This window comes from Dermochelys coriacea, chromosome 1 (assembly GCF_009764565.3).
Source record: "Dermochelys coriacea isolate rDerCor1 chromosome 1, rDerCor1.pri.v4, whole genome shotgun sequence".
In the NCBI taxonomy this organism is placed as follows: domain Eukaryota; kingdom Metazoa; phylum Chordata; order Testudines; family Dermochelyidae; genus Dermochelys; species Dermochelys coriacea.
The window spans coordinates 25,379,585-25,398,024 of NC_050068.2; the positions used below are offsets into that span (position 1 = coordinate 25,379,585).

General features: G+C 44.0%; 1 protein-coding gene across 8 annotated transcripts in view; it reads left to right on the top strand.

Moving 5' to 3' along the window:
• The window catches only part of FAT3 (FAT atypical cadherin 3), a 576,249-nt gene that overhangs the window by 490,815 nt on the left and 66,994 nt on the right, over positions 1 to 18,440 (top strand). For all 8 annotated transcript variants that reach the window (XM_038409118.2, XM_043504135.1, XM_038409148.2 and 5 more), the window contains 2 exons: positions 15,538 to 15,927; positions 18,208 to 18,422. In XM_038409118.2, coding sequence (XP_038265046.1) covers positions 15,538 to 15,927; positions 18,208 to 18,422 — 605 coding nt within the window. The remainder of the gene's footprint in view (positions 1 to 15,537; positions 15,928 to 18,207; positions 18,423 to 18,440) is intronic.

Below are 18,440 nucleotides of genomic sequence, written 5' to 3' on the forward strand. Positions count from 1 at the left end.
CTGCAATTAGATAGTCTGCTTACAAATAATTTGTAACTTGAAAAGTAACCACTAATTTCACAGATCTTATGGCACAGCTTTCTTTTTTTTTCTTTCATATTCATAGAATATTTTTTTCTTATGGTTGTCATGACTTTTTGCCAAGCTTTAATAGTGTGATTGTTTTCTGTGGTAAAGAAAATATTTCAACCCTCTTCTTTAGTTTTCTTTTGCAATCTCATTTATTTAAAAAGAAAGAAAGCAAGCTAAGAATGTTTTTAAAATTCAATTAATATAGAGTAAATTAACTTTCCTGGAGAAAATATTTTTGTTAATTAGTTGATGGAGATGGATTAAAACCAAGAAGAGAAAGATGCTGTAAACTTTTAATATTTAAAAAGAAAATGGTTATATGATGTCATCAGCAGACTTTATCATCTGCAGAAAAGCAAATGGATGTCGTGTCCGGAAAGAAACTTGCTCAAGGCATTATTTGATAATCCTCACTGAACTTGCTCCAGGTCAATCCTTGATGTAACTCCACTGACTTCAGTTGAATGTAGTCCCCTCAGCCTGGGCTCAGCCGTAGTCTCTTTCAGTTTCTTGCCCCGGTGTCCTCTATGGGAGCCCCCCATGCCTGGGCAATCTCACTGTTCCCAGCAGGAGTTCAGCTTTTTGAGTCTAGTTACCTCAAATGCTGGCACTGCTCCCCTGATGCCTCCACAGATTGTTGGCTTGGAGTAGCCTTACAGGGCCTCTTGCCTGTATCAGGCTTGTAATGGCCATCTGGCCCCACACGAGGCGGGAGTGGAAAGGGAAGGCTAGCCAGTCCCCTTGCTGCTGAAGTGCATTGGGAGTTCCTAGCTGCCTCTCCTCCAGGGTAAACTTCCCTCTTTTCCTGTGGCAAGCATCACCTTTTTAAGCTCCCCTTCTTCAGGTGGACCACGTTCTGCAAGTGTGCCTAACTAGCGCTGCCTGAGTGCATGAACACCTTTATATTAGCAGGATAGGGTCATGTCGCATCTCCCACACCCCTTCCAAGACCACAGAGGTTTCTTGCTTGAGTGTCAGGCCAGGGATAATAAGCCTGGGGGAAAAATCCACATTTGTATGCTCTTTCCCTGTGTGATGCTGCTCCCAGAAGCTGGAGGGCTAGATACCAGTTTATAATGTGGGGGTTCGAGCCCTTCATGAAGGGCAGCCACCGCAAGGGCACATGGTCAGTGACTAAGGAAAAGGGACCTACCCGGGAGGTAATACCTGAGTGAGTCTACAGTCCACTGGATAGCCAGAGCTTCTTTCTCAATAACTGAATACTGTCCCCCCCAGGGGAACAACTTCCTGCTTACATATAGGATTGGGTCCTGGGAGAGCACTGCTCCTGGGCTGACATTGGAAGCATCTGTATAGAGAATAAACTCTTGGGTGAAGTGTGGGTTGATGAGGACCGGCGCTTGGCTTAGAAGTGTATTCAAGGTATTAAAAGCTTCATCAGACCAGTCCTCCCACCGGATGTTCTTGGTGTCTTTGCCTTTTAGCAAGGGAGCTAAATTGGAGTGCAAAATTGCAGATGAACTGGCAATAGAATCACACCAGGCCCAAGAAGCAGCGTATTTGTCTCCTAGTCCAGGACATTGGATATGATTTTAACGCACAGAGACTTTATCTAACACAGGTTTCACAGGGCCTCCTCCTATCCAATACCCTAAATAAATTACTTCTGTTGTGACCAACTTACACTTTGCCAGGTTAGCTGTGAGGCCAGTGTCCTGTAGGGATGTCCGTATTGCCCGTCTGTGCTGTAAGTGATCTTCCCACATATATCTATAGATGACAGTATTGTCAAGGTAAGCCATGGCCTACTGCTGGTGGGGTCTAAGGTTTTGATTCATAAGACGCTGGAAACTTGCTGCCAACCCTTGCAGCCCAAACAGCATAGTGTTAAAATGGAAATGGCCAAAGGGAATTGATTATACAGGCATCTCCTGGAAGGATGGAGACATGGGAGTCTGCCCTTTGTAAAGTCAAGGGTACTGAGGTATTGTGCTGGGCCCAACTGCTCTAACAGCTCCTCCACCCTTGGCATTGGGTAGGCATCAAATTTCACAAAGGCATTGACCTTCTAAAAGTCTATGCAAAATCGGACTGTGTCATCCGCTTTAGGGACCAGGACTATAGGGGCCCTCCAGTTGCTCTGAGACTCCTCAATATCCCATTTTCAGTATGGCCTTCACCTCTTTTTTTACTGTGTCCCCTATCCTTTTTGGTAAGGGTTGGGGATTTTCCCTAACCAGTTGCCCTGGTGCTGTTTCCAGATAATACTCTATTGTGTATGTTCTCTCCGGACTTGGGGAGAACTCTGTAGTAAAGTCTGAGATCATTTGCACCAACTGGATTTTCTGATCCAGTGAAAGGGCCTCGCTTAATAGTAGAGGTCCAGGTTCTGGGCAAGCAGCTACCTTGGACCCAAGTTCTGGGCTCACCAGGTAAGTGTCTATCAGGAGAGTTTCCTGTATCATCCATAGCTTGAGAAAATGTACATGGAAGACCTTAGTTTCCTTCCTCCTGCCGGAAAGCTGGATCTCATAATCTACCAGGCCCATTTATCTCAACATCTTGAATGGGCCCTGCCTGTGAGCCATCAATTTCAACTTCAAGAATGGTAATAGCAACAGAACTCTGTCTCCAGGTGGAAAGTTGATAAACATTTCTTTTGGTTGTACCCTTATCCTTGCCTCTGTTGAGCGCAGATGAAATTCTCTTTTGTAGATGTGCTCAATGTCTTAAAGTGCTTCTGTATAATATACTGGGTTGTGTCAAGTGGGTTTGCTTCTTGCTTCTTCTCAACCTTCTCATAACACATCCAAGATTCCCCAGAGCTAGACTCCATAGAGCAATTCATAGGGCAAGAACCTCGTGGAGGCTTGGGGTTCCTCTCACATGGTAAATAGCAGCAGCAGGAGGAGTTGGTGCCAGTGAATAGGCTTCATTCCAACAAACCGCTTTGACATCTCCTTCAATGTTTTGTTAAATCTTTCCACGAGGCTGTCTGTTTGCAATTGGCACGTTGATGTTCTCAGAGCTGTGATTTTAAGGCAGGAGCATAGTTTCTGGGCTCCAAGTTCATATCTCAGGTGATGCAATCAGTCAAAATTTCTTGCGGGAAACGTATCCGGGCAAAAAATCTCATAAACTCAGGAGTGATCCCTGTCACCTTAGCTGAACACAACTGTATGGCTTCCAGGTAGTGAGGGCATAGTCCACCACTACAAGTATATATTGACAGGTTTCAGAGTAGCAGCTGTGTTAATCTGTATTCGCAAAAAGAAAAGGAGTACTTGTGGCACTTTAGAGATTAACAAATTTCTCTACATAAAAGAATAAATGGATGCAAATCAGACGTCAAGAATTATAACATTCAAAAACCAATCGGAGAACACTTCAATCTCTTTGGTCACTCGATTACAGACCTAAAATTTGCAATTCTTCAACAAAAAAACTTGAAAAACAGACTTCAACGAGAGACTGCTGAATTAGAATTAATTTGCAAACTGGATACAATTAACTCAGGCTTGAATAAAGACTGGGAGTGGATGTGTCATTACACAAAGTAAAACTATTTCCCCATGTTTATTCTCCCCCTTCCCCCCTACTGTTTCTCAGATGTTTTTGTCAACTGCTGGAAATGGCCCACCTTCATTCTCACTACAAAAGCTTCTCCACCCCCCACCCCCCCCGCTCTCCTGCTGGTAATAGCTCACCTTAAGTGATCATGAAGTGAGCTGTAGCTCACGAAAGCTTATGCTCTAATAAATTTGTTAGTCTCTAAGGTGCCACAAGTACTCCTTTTCTTTCTGGTTACAGTGTGTATGGTAACACCCATTGTTTCATGTTCTCTATGTATATAAATCTCCCCACTGTATTTTCCACTGAATGCATCCGATGAAGTGAGCTGTAGCTCACGAAAGCTTATGCTCAAATAAATTTGATAGTCTCTAAGGTGCCACAAGTACTCCTTTTCTTTTTAAGCATATATTGGTTTCTCAATGACCATATCCATCCATATTCTCTCAAATGTGGTTTCCACTAATAGCATTGGGACTAGGGGGACCTTCGGGACATTCTTAGCTGCTGAATACGTACACTGGGGGCAGAAAGAGCAATACTCCCTAACCGCATAATGCACCCCGAGCAGAAAACAGGGCCAGTAACCACTCCAGAGTCTTCTCCTGACCTAGATGTGCCGTACAGAGAATATAATGAGCTAATTTCATTGAAGCTTGGCAATACTGACGGGGGACGAGTAACTGAGTTCCTACTGCCCCCAACTACAAGTTTCGCTCCACTCTATACAGTGGCTCTTTCTCTAACAAAAAGTAGGGGGTAGGGTCTCAGGTGCTGGGGGTCCATTGCATCCTCATTCATGTATGCCACTTGTTCACAGCCGTAGCTAAACGTCGCATCATCATATTGTTCTCATTCAGAGGCTTTAAGGCAATAAGGGACCATCATTATCATGAAGTTTGACCTCTTGCACATCTCAGGCCACAGAACCTCACCCACATGCTCCTGTAATGGACCCCTAACCTCTGGCTGCATTACTGAAGTCCTCAAATCCTGATTTAAAGACTTGAAGTTACAGAGAATCCACCATTTACACTAGTTCAAATCAGATGTGATCTGTGCCCCATGCTCCAAGGTCTCTGCCAGTCTGACCTGTGAGGAAATTCCTTCCTGATCTAAATATAGTGATCAGTTAGACCCTGAGCATATGAGCAAGACCCACCAGTCAGACATCTACCAATCTCCCCCAATTCAGAGCCCTCCCCATCTAGTGTCCTGGCTGTGGCCATTGGAGATATTTGGTAATGGCATTTGTAGCATACTATTATATGCAACCTCATCATACCATCCCCTCCATAAACTTAACAGGCTCGATCTTGAAACAAGTTAGGGATTTTCTCTCACTGTTTCCCTTGGAAGGCTGTTCCAGGGCTTCTCTGAGGATTAGGAATCTTCATCTAATTTGAAGCCTAAACTTGTTGATGACCAGTTTATATTATTCTTGTGCCAACACTGGCCCTTAATTTAAATAACTCCTTTCCCACCCTGGTGTTTATCCCTCTGATGTATTTATAGAGAGCAATCCTATCTCCCCTCAACCTTCAAAGTTCCTTAAGTCTCCTCTCATAAAATAGGTTATCCATTCCATTTCCTAGTAGCCCATCTCTTTACCTGTGCCAGTTTGAATTAATCTTTCTTAAACACAGGAGACCAGAATTGCACATGGTATTCTAAATGAGGTCTCACCAGTGCCTTGTACAATGATAATAACACTTCCATATCTCTACTGCTTACACCTTACCTAATGCATACTAGGATTGCATTAGCTCTTTTCACAGCTGCATCACATTAGCAACTTGTAGTCATCCTGTGATCAACCAGTACACCCAAGTCTTTTTCTTCCTTTCTCGCTTCCCAACTGCTACATCCCCAGCTTATAACAAAAATTCTTGTTGTTAGTTCCTACATGAATGATCTTGTGCTTTGCAATTTTCAAGGTCATCCAAATCTTCCAGTATGCTATTCCGGTCCTCCTCCATATTGGTGATACCTTCCAACTTTGTGCCATCAGCAAATTTTGTTAACCCACTCCCACTTTTTGTGCCAGGCTCATTAATGAAAATATTAAATAAGATTGGTCCCAAAGACAGATCCCTGAGGAACTCCACTAGTAAATTTCCTCCAGCCTGACAGTTCACCTTTCAGCATGACATATTGTAGTCTCCACTTTAACCAGTTCCTTACACACCTTTTGATTCTCATATTAATCCCCATCTTCACCAGTTTAACTATTAATTTCCCATGTGGAACTGTATCAAAGGCTTTACTGAAATTCAAGTTCTCTACAACCAACTGGCTGTGAGAAATTTCTCCATCAGCTGCACCATCTGCGACGATGACTTGGGGTGATGCCGGAGTACACATTCGTGGCCCATTACTGGAAGCATGGATACAAACTGCTCCATTAGGCCCAACTCTGCAACTTCGGCCCTGGAGCGAAGTCATCACCGGCAGTGCTCTTTTAATTGTTGGGTTACCACCTGGGTTATATCTCTGCTCTAAAGTGCTGCCAGTGTGTCTCCTCACATGTACAGGTAATTTAAATAGCTACCCTGGCCCGATTGTAGTCTCAAGCCAGCGATGGATCAAGATTACGGTAAGCCAGTTGAGCCTGTCCTGTCAGGTAAGGAGCTAAACTAACATCCAGTACTCCAGAGGGCATTGAGAGGCCAGCAGCTCCCCCTCGAAGGTGGTGAGGAATGTTTGTGGATTGTTTTCCGGGCCTATCTTAGTTAACTTCACCAGCACAGATAGCAGAGCTCCTCCTGTTGTATTGGGCTCTGCCTGCCTTCTCTGGGCAGGGGCTGATGGTCTTACCTGTTGCAGAAAGTCCAGAGTTTCTGCTGCTGGACACAATCTCCTTCAGCAGCTGTTGCTGCTGCTGCTGCATTGCTCAGGCATGCTGCTGGACTCTCCACTGCTGCAACATCTGCTGCTGGGATTGCTGGTGCTTGTTGGCCTGCTGTTGTTGCCACTCCACCATCAACTTATGTCAGTGCTCAGCGGCCATCTTGGTGGAAGCCCCTTCTCATCAGACTGGTGCGGAACCTGTTTCTGTCTCAGGCCTTGTATCAGGCATAGGGCTTCATCGCCCGCAATGCCCCACAGTTGTAGTTGGCCAACCCTCAACCTGGGTTTGGCCATAGTCTCTTTCAGTCTCTGGTCCTTGGTCCTCTATCCCTCCATGCCTGGGCAATCTCACATTTCCTGGCAGGAGTTCAGCTCACTCCCACGATCCTTCTTTGAGTTCAATTACCTCTAGTTCTTGGCGGTGCTCCCCAGGTCCCAGCACAGGTCATTGGCTTGAAGCAGCCTTACATGGGACCTCTTGCCTGTAGCAGGCTTTCACTGTCTGTCTGCCCCCAAACAGGGTGGGGGGCGGGGCAGGGAGGCTAGCCCCGGGCTGAGCTCCTTTTGCTACTGGCAGTCCCTGGCAGCCTCTCCTCCAGAGCAAACTTTGCCCCATTTCTGTGGCGAGCGTCACCTTTCTAAGCTCCCCTTTTCCAAGTGAAACATGTTCTGCAGGTGCACCTAATTAGTGCTGCCTGAGTGCATGAATGTTTGTTAGCCTTTCAATCGGGGAATGGGAGTGTGTCCAATCACAAGAGTTACACTTGGAACCCTTGTGTTTTACAGAGACACATTTCTTGTGACTGTCCTTAATATAACAATTAGCGACAAACAACATAAGCAGCATTCAGCTACGTGCTACTTTATTTCGGTGCTGTACAGAAGGAAAGAATAACCACTGGAAGGATGGCATTTGATGTACAAAAAGGCTGTATATTACACAAAGTCTCCACTCTAGAGACTTGGCTTGTGTTCACATAGCAAAGGGCAATAGTCCATCACATGCTAGTACAAAATCTAAGTATAAAATTTCCTGGCTTATTCCTTCATTAAAAAAATACTGTGGAACCCTCTTATAGGAATAATAATACTTGCACCCCTTCTTGTCAACTGTTGAGAATAGTTGGACCTCTTTAGGGAGTTGAGAATAGTCCACTTCCACCTTAATTGAATTGGCTTGTTAGCACTTACCCCCCACGTGGTAAGGCAACTCCTATCTTTTCATATGCTATGTATTTATACCTCCCTACTCTATGTTCCACTCCATGCATCTGATGAAATGGGTTTTAGCCCATGAAAGCTTATGCCCAAATAAATTTATTAGTCTCTAAGGTGCTACAAGGACGCCTCGTTGTTTTTGCTGATAGACTAACATGGTTACCACTCTGAAACCTGTCTCCTCAATACTGGTTGTTTTTGCTCTTTCAAGGATGTTAACATTTGAGACTTGGTCTCACCAGTGGAGCTTCTGAACAGAATGGAGACAGTGCATGTGAAAATTTTCAAGTTGTTTGAGGTAGGGGTGTGTGTGTTTGTGTGTAAATCTGTCCATGTTTCACACCCATATACAAGGGATGCTATTACTGCTGCCTTGTATATCATCAGATTTGTTGACTGTTCGATGGTGCGCTGGATGAGTAGCCTAAGGTGAAGTCCTCCAAAGGCCTGGCTTACTTTTAATATTCTAGATGATGCGTCGCACAGTTATATAGACTCAAAGCTTTATCTCTGTGACTGGAAGAAATAGTGACCTGCATGAAAACCATTTGGCTTAAGATCAACCTGAAAAGGGTGGTGAGAATGCTGTTCTGTACAGGGAAGCCTCCTGAGGGCCTAGGAGAGGGTATGATAACCTCATAAATTGAGGTTGTCTCTTCCGTTTGTCAAAGAAGTTGTGGTCCCATTAGGTGCATCTCTGCTTCTAGACTCCCAAATATCAACAGTGGCCACAAATGCCCTTTTCCATCTTCAGCTTGCTAAAAGATTGCAGTATATACTCCTTGGAGACCTTTCCTTGCTCATCCATGCCTTTGCACAATGCTTCTAGGCTGGAGCAAGTCACAAAGGCCACTCAGAAATTTCAGCAAGTGCTGCAGAACCAGGCTGTATATCTCCTGAGTAGGATGGGAGAATGAGGGTGTATTCTACCTGTGCTTCATATTCTGAGATAGCTGCCTCCAAATTGCCTGGTGACGTTCAAGATATTGATTACAATCAGCAAACCTCTAAATGCCTTCTGGCCCAGCTACTCTAGGGGTCACCTTTCTGTCTCTCACCCATCACAGAACCTGTTCTTATCTGGACCACTTAGTGAGCTGGAACTACAGAGGCCATTGCCTCTGTAATCCACTACTTCCAGGGGTTTGCCTACAATTGGCCACATTTAGAAAACCCTTAAGACTCGTCTCTCTTTCTGGGCTTTTTTCATAAGTATGAGCTCATTTTCCCTATGCTCTCAATGTCCTCCTTATTTCTGTCCTCTTAAAAATGTGGTTCCCACGTGGTCACAGGGTGTTAGCACCTTACTGTACAGGGAATTGTTTTTTGTGTTCATCTAATTGTTGTTGTATATGTATTTATTTATTTGTATTACCATAGTGCCTAAAACCAGGACCCTGTTGTGGTAGGTGCTGTACATACACAGAACAAAAAGACTGTCCCTGCCCCAGGGAGTTTACCGTGTAAACCATGTATGTTGTGCATAAGGACTGGGACTTACGGGATCTGGGTTCAGTTCCCGGTTCAGCAAAGGCATCCTGTGTGACCTTGAGCAAGTGACTCTCTGTCTTTCTGTGCTGACCTCAGTTCCCCATTTGTAAAATGCAGATTCTTCCTTTCTTCCACCGTTTGCCTGTTAAGATGGGGCAAGGACTGTTTTTCTACTGTCTTGCATAACAGAGCTCTGATCTCAGGCGGTGCATCTAGGTGCTAGTGTAACACCAATAACAATGAATTAGAATACTGGCAATTATATGTCTATTTTTAATTACATTTGAATGTTTAAAACTCACGATAGGTGTGTCAAGGACTGCATTATTCTCTGGAGAGCCAGCTAATCCTAATGTAATTTAAATAGCGTCTTTTTTTTTGTTCTTGTTGTTGCTTTTATGTAAGCACGGTTGGAGAAAAGAGAGTCCCTTAGCTCCCCCTGGTGTGAATGCTGTATTTGTACTATGTCAAGCAGAAAACAAATGTGATTTGTGTGGCTTTTGATCAGTCATTTTTACAATGCTTTTCTACTGCTGTAAAGCAGAATAATACTGTCACAATTTTTAAATTAAAAAAATACGCCTAGTAGGGATTGGTAGCTCTTGTCTGTTCAATTAATGTCAGGCTTGTAAAGTTCTCAGACAATAAGGGTAACAAATACTCAACTGATAGATGCTAAGAATAGGGAATCTACAACTTAGTGGATCTTTGTGTTTTAATAATAATCTCTGATTGCAGTTCCCAGGACCTGGGTATAAAATAAACCAGCAACCAGGAAACTTGTGTGGGGTTGTTTCAGCATTCACTTTTACAAAGATTTGAAATAACTATCTCACTGAAGTGTAGGAAGAGCAAGCAACCGTATGGTACCTTCTCTTCAGGCCTCATTACTGCAGACAACTTTAGCATATGCACCTATGCAATCTTTGAGTGCTATTCCCTAAGGATACCATTGTGCGTGCACAAGCGTGCCCAGGATCAGAAATTCTTTAATAGCAGTGTCCGCTGGTCCACACCTGCATCCTGTCCCCCATTGTAAGCCCAACTGAGAGCAAAGGATGGTGCGGACTGCCTGCCTCTCCAATTCCTTTTCTACCACTCATGGTCTGGGATAGAACCTCCATTTCTGTGGCAATTTCTGCTCTTGGGTGATTTACTTAATCACATTTGTAAATATTGTATATAGGACTTTTAGTTTTGATAGTTAGTTAGTTTGGCTTGTAGTGATAGTAAGCTGGAATTTGGGAGGGTTCCCCCCACCAATTCCACCACTGTTTCAGGCACCTTTATGCCCAAAATTCCAGGCTTGAAGCCTTGCCGTGCCTGCCCCTGGTTTTCCTGATGACTTGCATAAGACCTGCCTGTATTGCCTCTGGGAAGCTCACATCCCCTCCAAGTCCAGTATCTGCCACACTTTCCCTCCTCATACCAGGCAGACTCGTGATTTCAGGCTCCAGAGACATCTTATGAAATTCTCATGAGGCCCCATTCAGATTATGGCCCTTCTGCTCCCCTTCCACTCATCCAGACCAGTTGGCGAATCACCAAGCTTTGATGTCCAGATACAACTTCTTGAATTACAACAAGCTTTCAGAATTGCATCAAGTTTCCTCAGGCCATCCTGGATGAAGGAAAGTTAGTCTCAAGATCTCTCCAAAAATCCCCTGATGAAGCAAACACAGTGTCACACTCCTTGGCTACCTTGGTAGTCTTGAGAAGAGCTTTGTGGCTACAGACCTCGGAGTTCCCTAAAGAGGTCCAACTACTGTGGAGGACTTCCCCTAGAAGGTAGCAACCTCTAATGATGAAACGGACGAGTCACTATGTACCCTCAAAAATTCTCAAGTTATCCTCCACTCTCTGGTGATATATACTCCGGCAACCCATAGAAAATAGTCCTGGCCTCTCCACCTCAACATTGACCACTGCATCCGTCCTTCTTTCAACAGCAGACATATGAACCTTCCAAGAAATGGCAAAGGACCCAGTGGGATAGACAGTCTGCACCATCAGCCTCCACTCTGCAGTCTCAGCCAAAGTCATTTTGATGAAATGCCCGATGGTCAACAACTAGACTCCACGCCCCCTGCTACACCTTCAGTGACCACCTGTGTCATTTTCTCCCAGTGTGGCAGATTATCACAATAGACAAGTGGGTACCGGCCATTTCTGTCAAAACGCTGCATGCTGGAAGTTGCTTCCTCCCCACATCCCTTTTTCAGGGGCCCCTCTCACCAGAGGATTCTTAACAGGAAGCAGATTCTCTTCTCCAACTGAGGGCAATAGAGCCCAAACCATCTCCTCATGTAAGTAAGGGCTTTTACTCAAGATGGTACTTCTACCCCCCCTTCAAAAAAAGGGGAGCTGGAGATCCATTCTGGACCTTAGACAGTTGAATGTCTTCATCTGACACTCAAAGTTCAGAATGACGACTCTGACTCTATAATGCCTTTCCTCAAATCAGGTGATTGATTTACAGCTCTCAGTTTAAAAGATGCATACTTTCATTTGGACATTCATCCTGCTCTCAGAAGGTTCCTGGGCTTTACAGTGGGCCAAGAGCACGTTCTGTACAAGATGCTCCCCTGTGGCCTCCTCACAGCCCCAAGTACTTGCAATCGTGGCCACATACTTTCACAGACAGGGAAGACCAATATTTCCCTAACTGGACAATTGTCTGCTCACAGGTCAATCATGCTAGGAGGTACAAGCAATAGCCACCACCTCACTCCAACTCTTTCATTCCCTCAGACTCTAAGTCAATTTATACACATTGACACTCACACAAACCATAGATTTCACTGGGATAGGCCTAAACTCAGACACATCAAGACCCTACACTGCCTCAAGACCAGCTCCTCGCCACTAGGGATCTCATCAACCAGCTTCATCTCAGACCTCAGACTCCAGTCCAGTTCTGCTTGGCCTTTGTTAGGTCGCATGGTGGAGTGCACCTATATCTCTCCATTTGTATGTCTGCACGTATGATCCCTTCAAATATGGTTACAGTCTATGCCCCAAACAGGGATTCCTTGGACGAGAAGGTCTCTCTTTCTCAGGAGATGTTGACATCACTCACCCGATGGCAGAGCAGAGATACAGTATGAGTGGGAGTCTCCTTTGTTCCCACGCTCCCTACAAAGACCTCACAATGGACGTCTCCTTACTGGGATGGGAGTGCATCTTGACAACCAGAAAATCCATGACTCCTGGTCCCCACAGGAATCCGGACTACACATCAATGTGTTAGAGCTTCGGGCACTTCACAAGACGAGAAAGTCATTATACCCATTGTTTGGTCCACACACGTCCAGGTCAGAGCAGACAACATGACCACCTTGTACTATATAAATAAGCAGGGAGGAGCAAGATCCTTCGGACTTTGCAGAGCGACAGTCCAGCTCTGAAACGGGGGCATCAGACACAGAATCACCCAAAACATCCCAGGGTGATGAATTTCCTGGCAGACAGTTTCAGCAGACATTTACACAAAGACCACCAGTGGGAACTCCGCCCATCTTCCAACAATCTGGCAGGGTGTCCTGTCTTGGGATCCCTCAAGGCCTCAATTCCAGAGGGGATGCCTTCCTGGGAAAGTGGTCAGAACCACTGATATACGCTTTCCCTCCCATCCCTCTGCTTCCTTGCATACTCAAGAAGATCAAACTTGATGGAACATCAGAGATCCTGATAGCACCTTAGTGGCTGAGGCAAATTTAGTTCACTACCACACTATAGCTAGCCTCACACCATCCATCTACCTACCACCATTCCTGGGCCTGCCGTCCCAGAACATGGCCAGGATGAGCCAGCCCAGTCCCCCATCCTACATCTTGCAGCACGAGTTTTGGATGGACAACCAACATAGTTCCTCAGTTACAGCTTGAGACCTTTTATGCAGATATGTTACGCCGCTAAATGGAAACAATTCTCCCTTTGGTGCCAGCACCACCGGTTACCTGCTGGGACACCAGGAATCCCCCTCATACTGGAGTATCTTCTACCACTCAAGACATCCAGCTTGATCTGAAGACATCCAGCCTGATCTTTCTGCTCACAGGAGAACACCATTTGAATCTTTAGCCTCCCATTCCCTCCTGCACCTATATAAGTGGCCTTCTTAACAATGATTAACTCTGCTAGAAGGGTTGGAAATCTTGGAGCCCTTAAGGTAGATCCGCCTTGTACCGTTTTCCACAAGGAGAAGGTTTTGTTGCAACTACATCCTATGTTCACCTCTAAAGTGCCTTCTGAGTTCCATCTTAACCAGACTGTTCACTTTCCAATGTTTTCCCCTAAGCCTCACCAAAGCATGGAGAAGACAATACTCCATTCACTGGATGTGTGCAGGGCTTTATCCTTCTACCTGCATAGATTAGCACCCCTAAATTCTTTGTTGTTATTAGTGAAAGAATGAAGGAGAAAGCTGTTTCCTCTCAAAGGCTCTCTAGGTAGATTTTCTCCATCATTCTTTCCCATGATGTTATGAAAGCCCCTCAGGGGCCATTTCTGCAAGAGTCCAAGTGGCATCAATAGGGGAATCCCCCTCTTGGAGATATGCAGAGCAACTGCTTGGGCTTCCATACAGACTTTTACCAGGCATTATTCACTGGTCCAAGCTTCTGCTATGGATGCATCATTTGGCTTGGTGATCTTCCACTCTGTGGCACAGCATACTCTCCTCCGCAACAAACACTACTTGGGAGCCACCCACAGTGAATACCCATAGGGACCTACACTTGAAGAAGAAATGAAATTACTTCACTTATAATAACTGGATTTCTTCCAAATGCATCGGCCCTATGGATAATCATGGCCTGCCCTACTTTCTCTCTGCTTGTGTCATCTTCTGATTCGTGGTAGAGTTGGAGCTGGAGAGGTGATCAGTCTGCGTTACCCTTATGTCCTCAGCTGGGAGTACAAGGAGGTGCAGGGCGCAGGCGTGGACCAGGCTATTGAAGAAGTTGCGGTCCCAGCACAAAGAACACTTGCACACACAGTGAATACCCATAAGGACCACACATCTCAAAGAACTCCAGTTACTATAAGGTAACTAAGCCTAGGCTTTCTGGAACTACAACTGGGATTTGAAAAATAAAATCTCATTGCCCAATTCCATTACTGTTCTCAACCCAAAGAAAGACTTTCCTTTCTAAAATGTCCATGTTGTTGCTGGCACTGGGTGATGTAACTATCCCATCTGACAAATTTCAACCTATAGAGACAATGTTTTGTTCCTCAACACACATTTTTAACTTTCATACTGTGTATGCAATGGAATGAAGGCAAAGTTGGTAGTGAAAGAACGCAGTTTGCCACCTGAGCTATACACTAGAACCCGATTTATCTGAACCGCCGTTATCCAGCTCTTTGTATTAACCGAACAACCGCCACGCACAGGTCCAAGAGCTGGCAGTCTCTTGTGGCCACTAGATGGTGATGCAGCCTCGCGCTTCCCCATTCTCTACATTATCCAAATTTTTGATTATCTGATCAGCGCTGTTCCAAATTAGATAAGATAAAGGGGTTCTGCTGTATTTGTTTTTCCATATGTACATTACTATTTCTCCAAGATGTTCTCTGAGGCAATGCATTTTCAGCATATTCTGTCTGTCTCTTATCTATTTAAATTATGAACTCTTCAGGGCAGCAACTGTGTCTCTCAAGGTCTGTCCAATATATAGCTCAAAAGCAGAGGCCCTGGTCTTGATTTAAGTAGTCACTACTGGAATATTGTAGTAACAACATGGGATAGAAGGGGAAATAGATGCACAACTGCTGCTGTTATCATTCGTGGGAATTCTTCTATGCCCAACATAAGAGCCCATTCTTACTCAGGCAAAACTCAAGTTGAAGTGACCTTAGTAAGGACTGGACCCTAAGCATTTATCACAGCACTATAACAACATTTTTTTCCCTCATCACTTTACATTTCAAGGTTCACTACAAATAGTAGCTAATTAATCTCTCAAACCCCAGTGAAGTCAGTGAGTATTAATATCACCATTATACAAATGGAGAAAATGAGATGGAAATGTTATTTACTTGTTCACGGCCACAGAGTCAGCACCAGAGAATGGGTTAGATCTCAGTAGTCACTGGTTCTCAGTTCTGGGCCTTGCTTCTGGACTGCATTGCCGGTTGGTTTTGCTAAAGGGTTACCATGCTTTTTGAATCAACATCCTATGGTCAGGTGTAAAGGATTGCACAGATTGCTCACCGGGGATTTTTGGTATAAGAAAGGCCACTCAACTTTCCGACCCCCACGATCACTATCACCATTACATCCCATGGTGTGCTAGAGAAATGAGCACCACAATTGCAATTGTTTTGCTTTCAAGCATTTTTTTAAATTCATCTTTGCTTCTCTTTCAGGTGTGAATAGAAAGGTGGTCTATTCCTTAGCGGACTCCGCAGATGGTTACTTCTCTGTGGATAGGTCATCAGGGATCATTATTTTGGAGCATCCACTTGATAGAGAGCTGCAGCCTTCCTATAACATCAGCGTAAAAGCATCAGACCAGAGCATTGTGTTGTCCCTGTCTTCATTTGCCACAGTTACCATTACAGTGCTGGATATTAATGACAACCCTCCTGTGTTTGAGAGAAGAGACTACCTTGTTACAGTGCCTGAAGATACATCACCTGGCACCAAAATACTGGCTGTTTTCGCAACAAGTAAAGACATTGGTACCAATGCAGAGATTACCTACCTCATCAGGTCTGGAAATGAAAAAGGGAAATTCAGGATCAACTCAAAGACGGGTTTGTAATACAACACGCACGAAAAGCGTCTCTCTAATTAATAGTGCTTTGGGGAAACCTGTAGAACTCAATGAGTTCCAAAGACAGCGCTATAGATCCTTTCATTGTGGAATTAGTTTTAAACAAGTTCCACATGAAAAAGAGTGGTGTGATTTAGGGCCAGATTCAGTCACAGGTACTCAAGTGGATAGTACCTTACTCCATGAATCAGTGGCCTGGGATGTTATAGGCTCTGAGTATGGATAGCAGAAACTAGTCCTTGGGGCCCAACTATGCAGCCCTTACTCACACTCATGAACACTTACGCCCAGTGGAGCAACTCAAGTGCTCACCAGTGTGAGCAAAGGCTCTGTGATCCTGCCCTTAAGAACTAACTGGCTGTGCTACCCAAATGTGACTCGCTGCTGATGCTCAGCAGATTGGGAGAAGATTGATCAATGGACAGAGCACTAAGGGCTTGTTTCTGGCCTTACGTTTATAACCCTGTAGAACTGCACTGACTTCAGTGAGGTTGCTTCTGATCTACAGGATTGTGAAAGTAGGCTTAAACCTTTTATGCTTTTATTATGTGTAATAAGTTTTTAAAATAGCAGACTGCTTGGCTTCTTCAAAGAAATACCCAGAAACGCAGGGTATTCCAAACGGCTTCTGCTGCTTCAGTTTCCTGATTGGGATCTATTCATTATCCCCATTAAGTAACAGCAGTGAACTGTCATCTCTTTCTGTACCTCTCTCAGTCAGGATTCCCTCATCCCACAATATTCAGGAAGAGCCATATGGACTTGCCACCTGAGGTTCTTACGTGATTGATCTGTAATGTGAAAGCTGAAAGTAATAGTTGTTTATGGGTGGCTATAAATGTAGCTTTTAGCCTAGAAATACCCAGCATGACGCGTTATCTCACATCCGCTATACTGTATAAAAAAAATTCCCCTTCTCTCTATGGAAACTCTTCACTTACGTTAAAGGGTTTTTTAAAATAACTAATGGAAGTGTGCTTTAACTTCAGTTTATTTCAGCGAGGAGTAGGTGAATTTATACATAAGCACCATGGAAAGAGATACTTAAATATTGTTAAATTTGCATTTGACAGTGAAGCCAAGGAGATAAATCAATAAAAGACAGAGGTGAAGTTTAATCGCACAAGAAGAAAATAGCATTAATTATTCATTAATGTGTGACAGCTTCATTATTACCAGTTTAGATGCAGGAGCTGAGATTCCAGACAACCATGTACTGATGTAACATGCCTGATCAGGACTTGAAAAATAATCCCTCTCAGTCATGCCATTTATCAATGGGAACTTCCTGCTAGCAAGTGCAGGCTTCTCCACAGGTCCTCTTCAATGCTCCTGCTCTTGGCAAGTCATGCCAAAAGGGGAGTAATGCTCATCTGGCTGGGGTTGCTACTCAGCCCTTCCTGTTAGTGCCCAATGGTACTTCCCTCAATGCATTTTACTCAGTGCAAAAAAACCTCTGCCTAATGACTTGTATGTAAAGTGATTATCTTCTAAGGGTAGCATTGGTACATGAAGTTAATAAGATGAAAATATATTCAAATCATTGGACAAAGAGAAATTCTGCTCCTGCAGTGTTGTGAGATAGAGGTCAACATTGTTAAACCTGGTTGCCTGAAGTTAGGCTTCTAAGTCCATATTTAGGCACCTAAACAAAAATAACCTGATTTTCAAAGCTGATGATTACCCAACAGCTCCCACTCCAGGTGGAGTTGTGGGTACTTAATGCTATGGAAAAATCAGACCTCCTGTATTTAGGCTGCTGAAGATAGATTTAGGTGTCGTTAGCCATGTGGGTTAGAAAATTTTGGCCAGAATGTTTATTGGGTTCCGAACATTGAGCTGTGAATCAAGATTTCTGGATTCTATTTCCCGTTCTGCCACTGACTCTCTGTGAGCCCGGGCAAGTCATTAAACTGTACTTTCTCTGTTTACCCATCTATGGCACTGGTGTAATAAAAGCTATCTTTAGTGGTGCCATTAATCATTCTGAACCACTTGAAGGTCCTGTCGTGAGAAGTGATATGTAAGCTCAAGTTATTATATCTTTCTTTAATTTATACAAGAAGAAATGCGGATGTCTCGTACATTTTCCTTGGATTTGCTGGCATTATTGTTTCAGTAACATCATGTGGTATTTTGCAATGGTGCTAAATAATGTATTCTATTCTATAATTTTTTGGCTACCACTAACGCTGATAATATTACTGCTCACAGAGTTTGCTTCTTTAGATCTGTTAACATTCCCTCTCTTCTTTCAAAGGATCCATTTCTGTAACTGAAGCTCTGGACTATGAAATGTGTAAAGACTTTTACCTAAGAGTGGAAGCAAAAGATGGAGGTACGCCAGCCCTAAGTGCTGTTACTACAGTGAACATAAATGTAACGGATGTTAATGACAATGCACCAAAATTTAATCAAGAGGCCTATAGTGCAGTTATCAGTGAGGATGCTTCCGTTGGTGATTCCGTGATCATGGTGAGTATAATGTATATG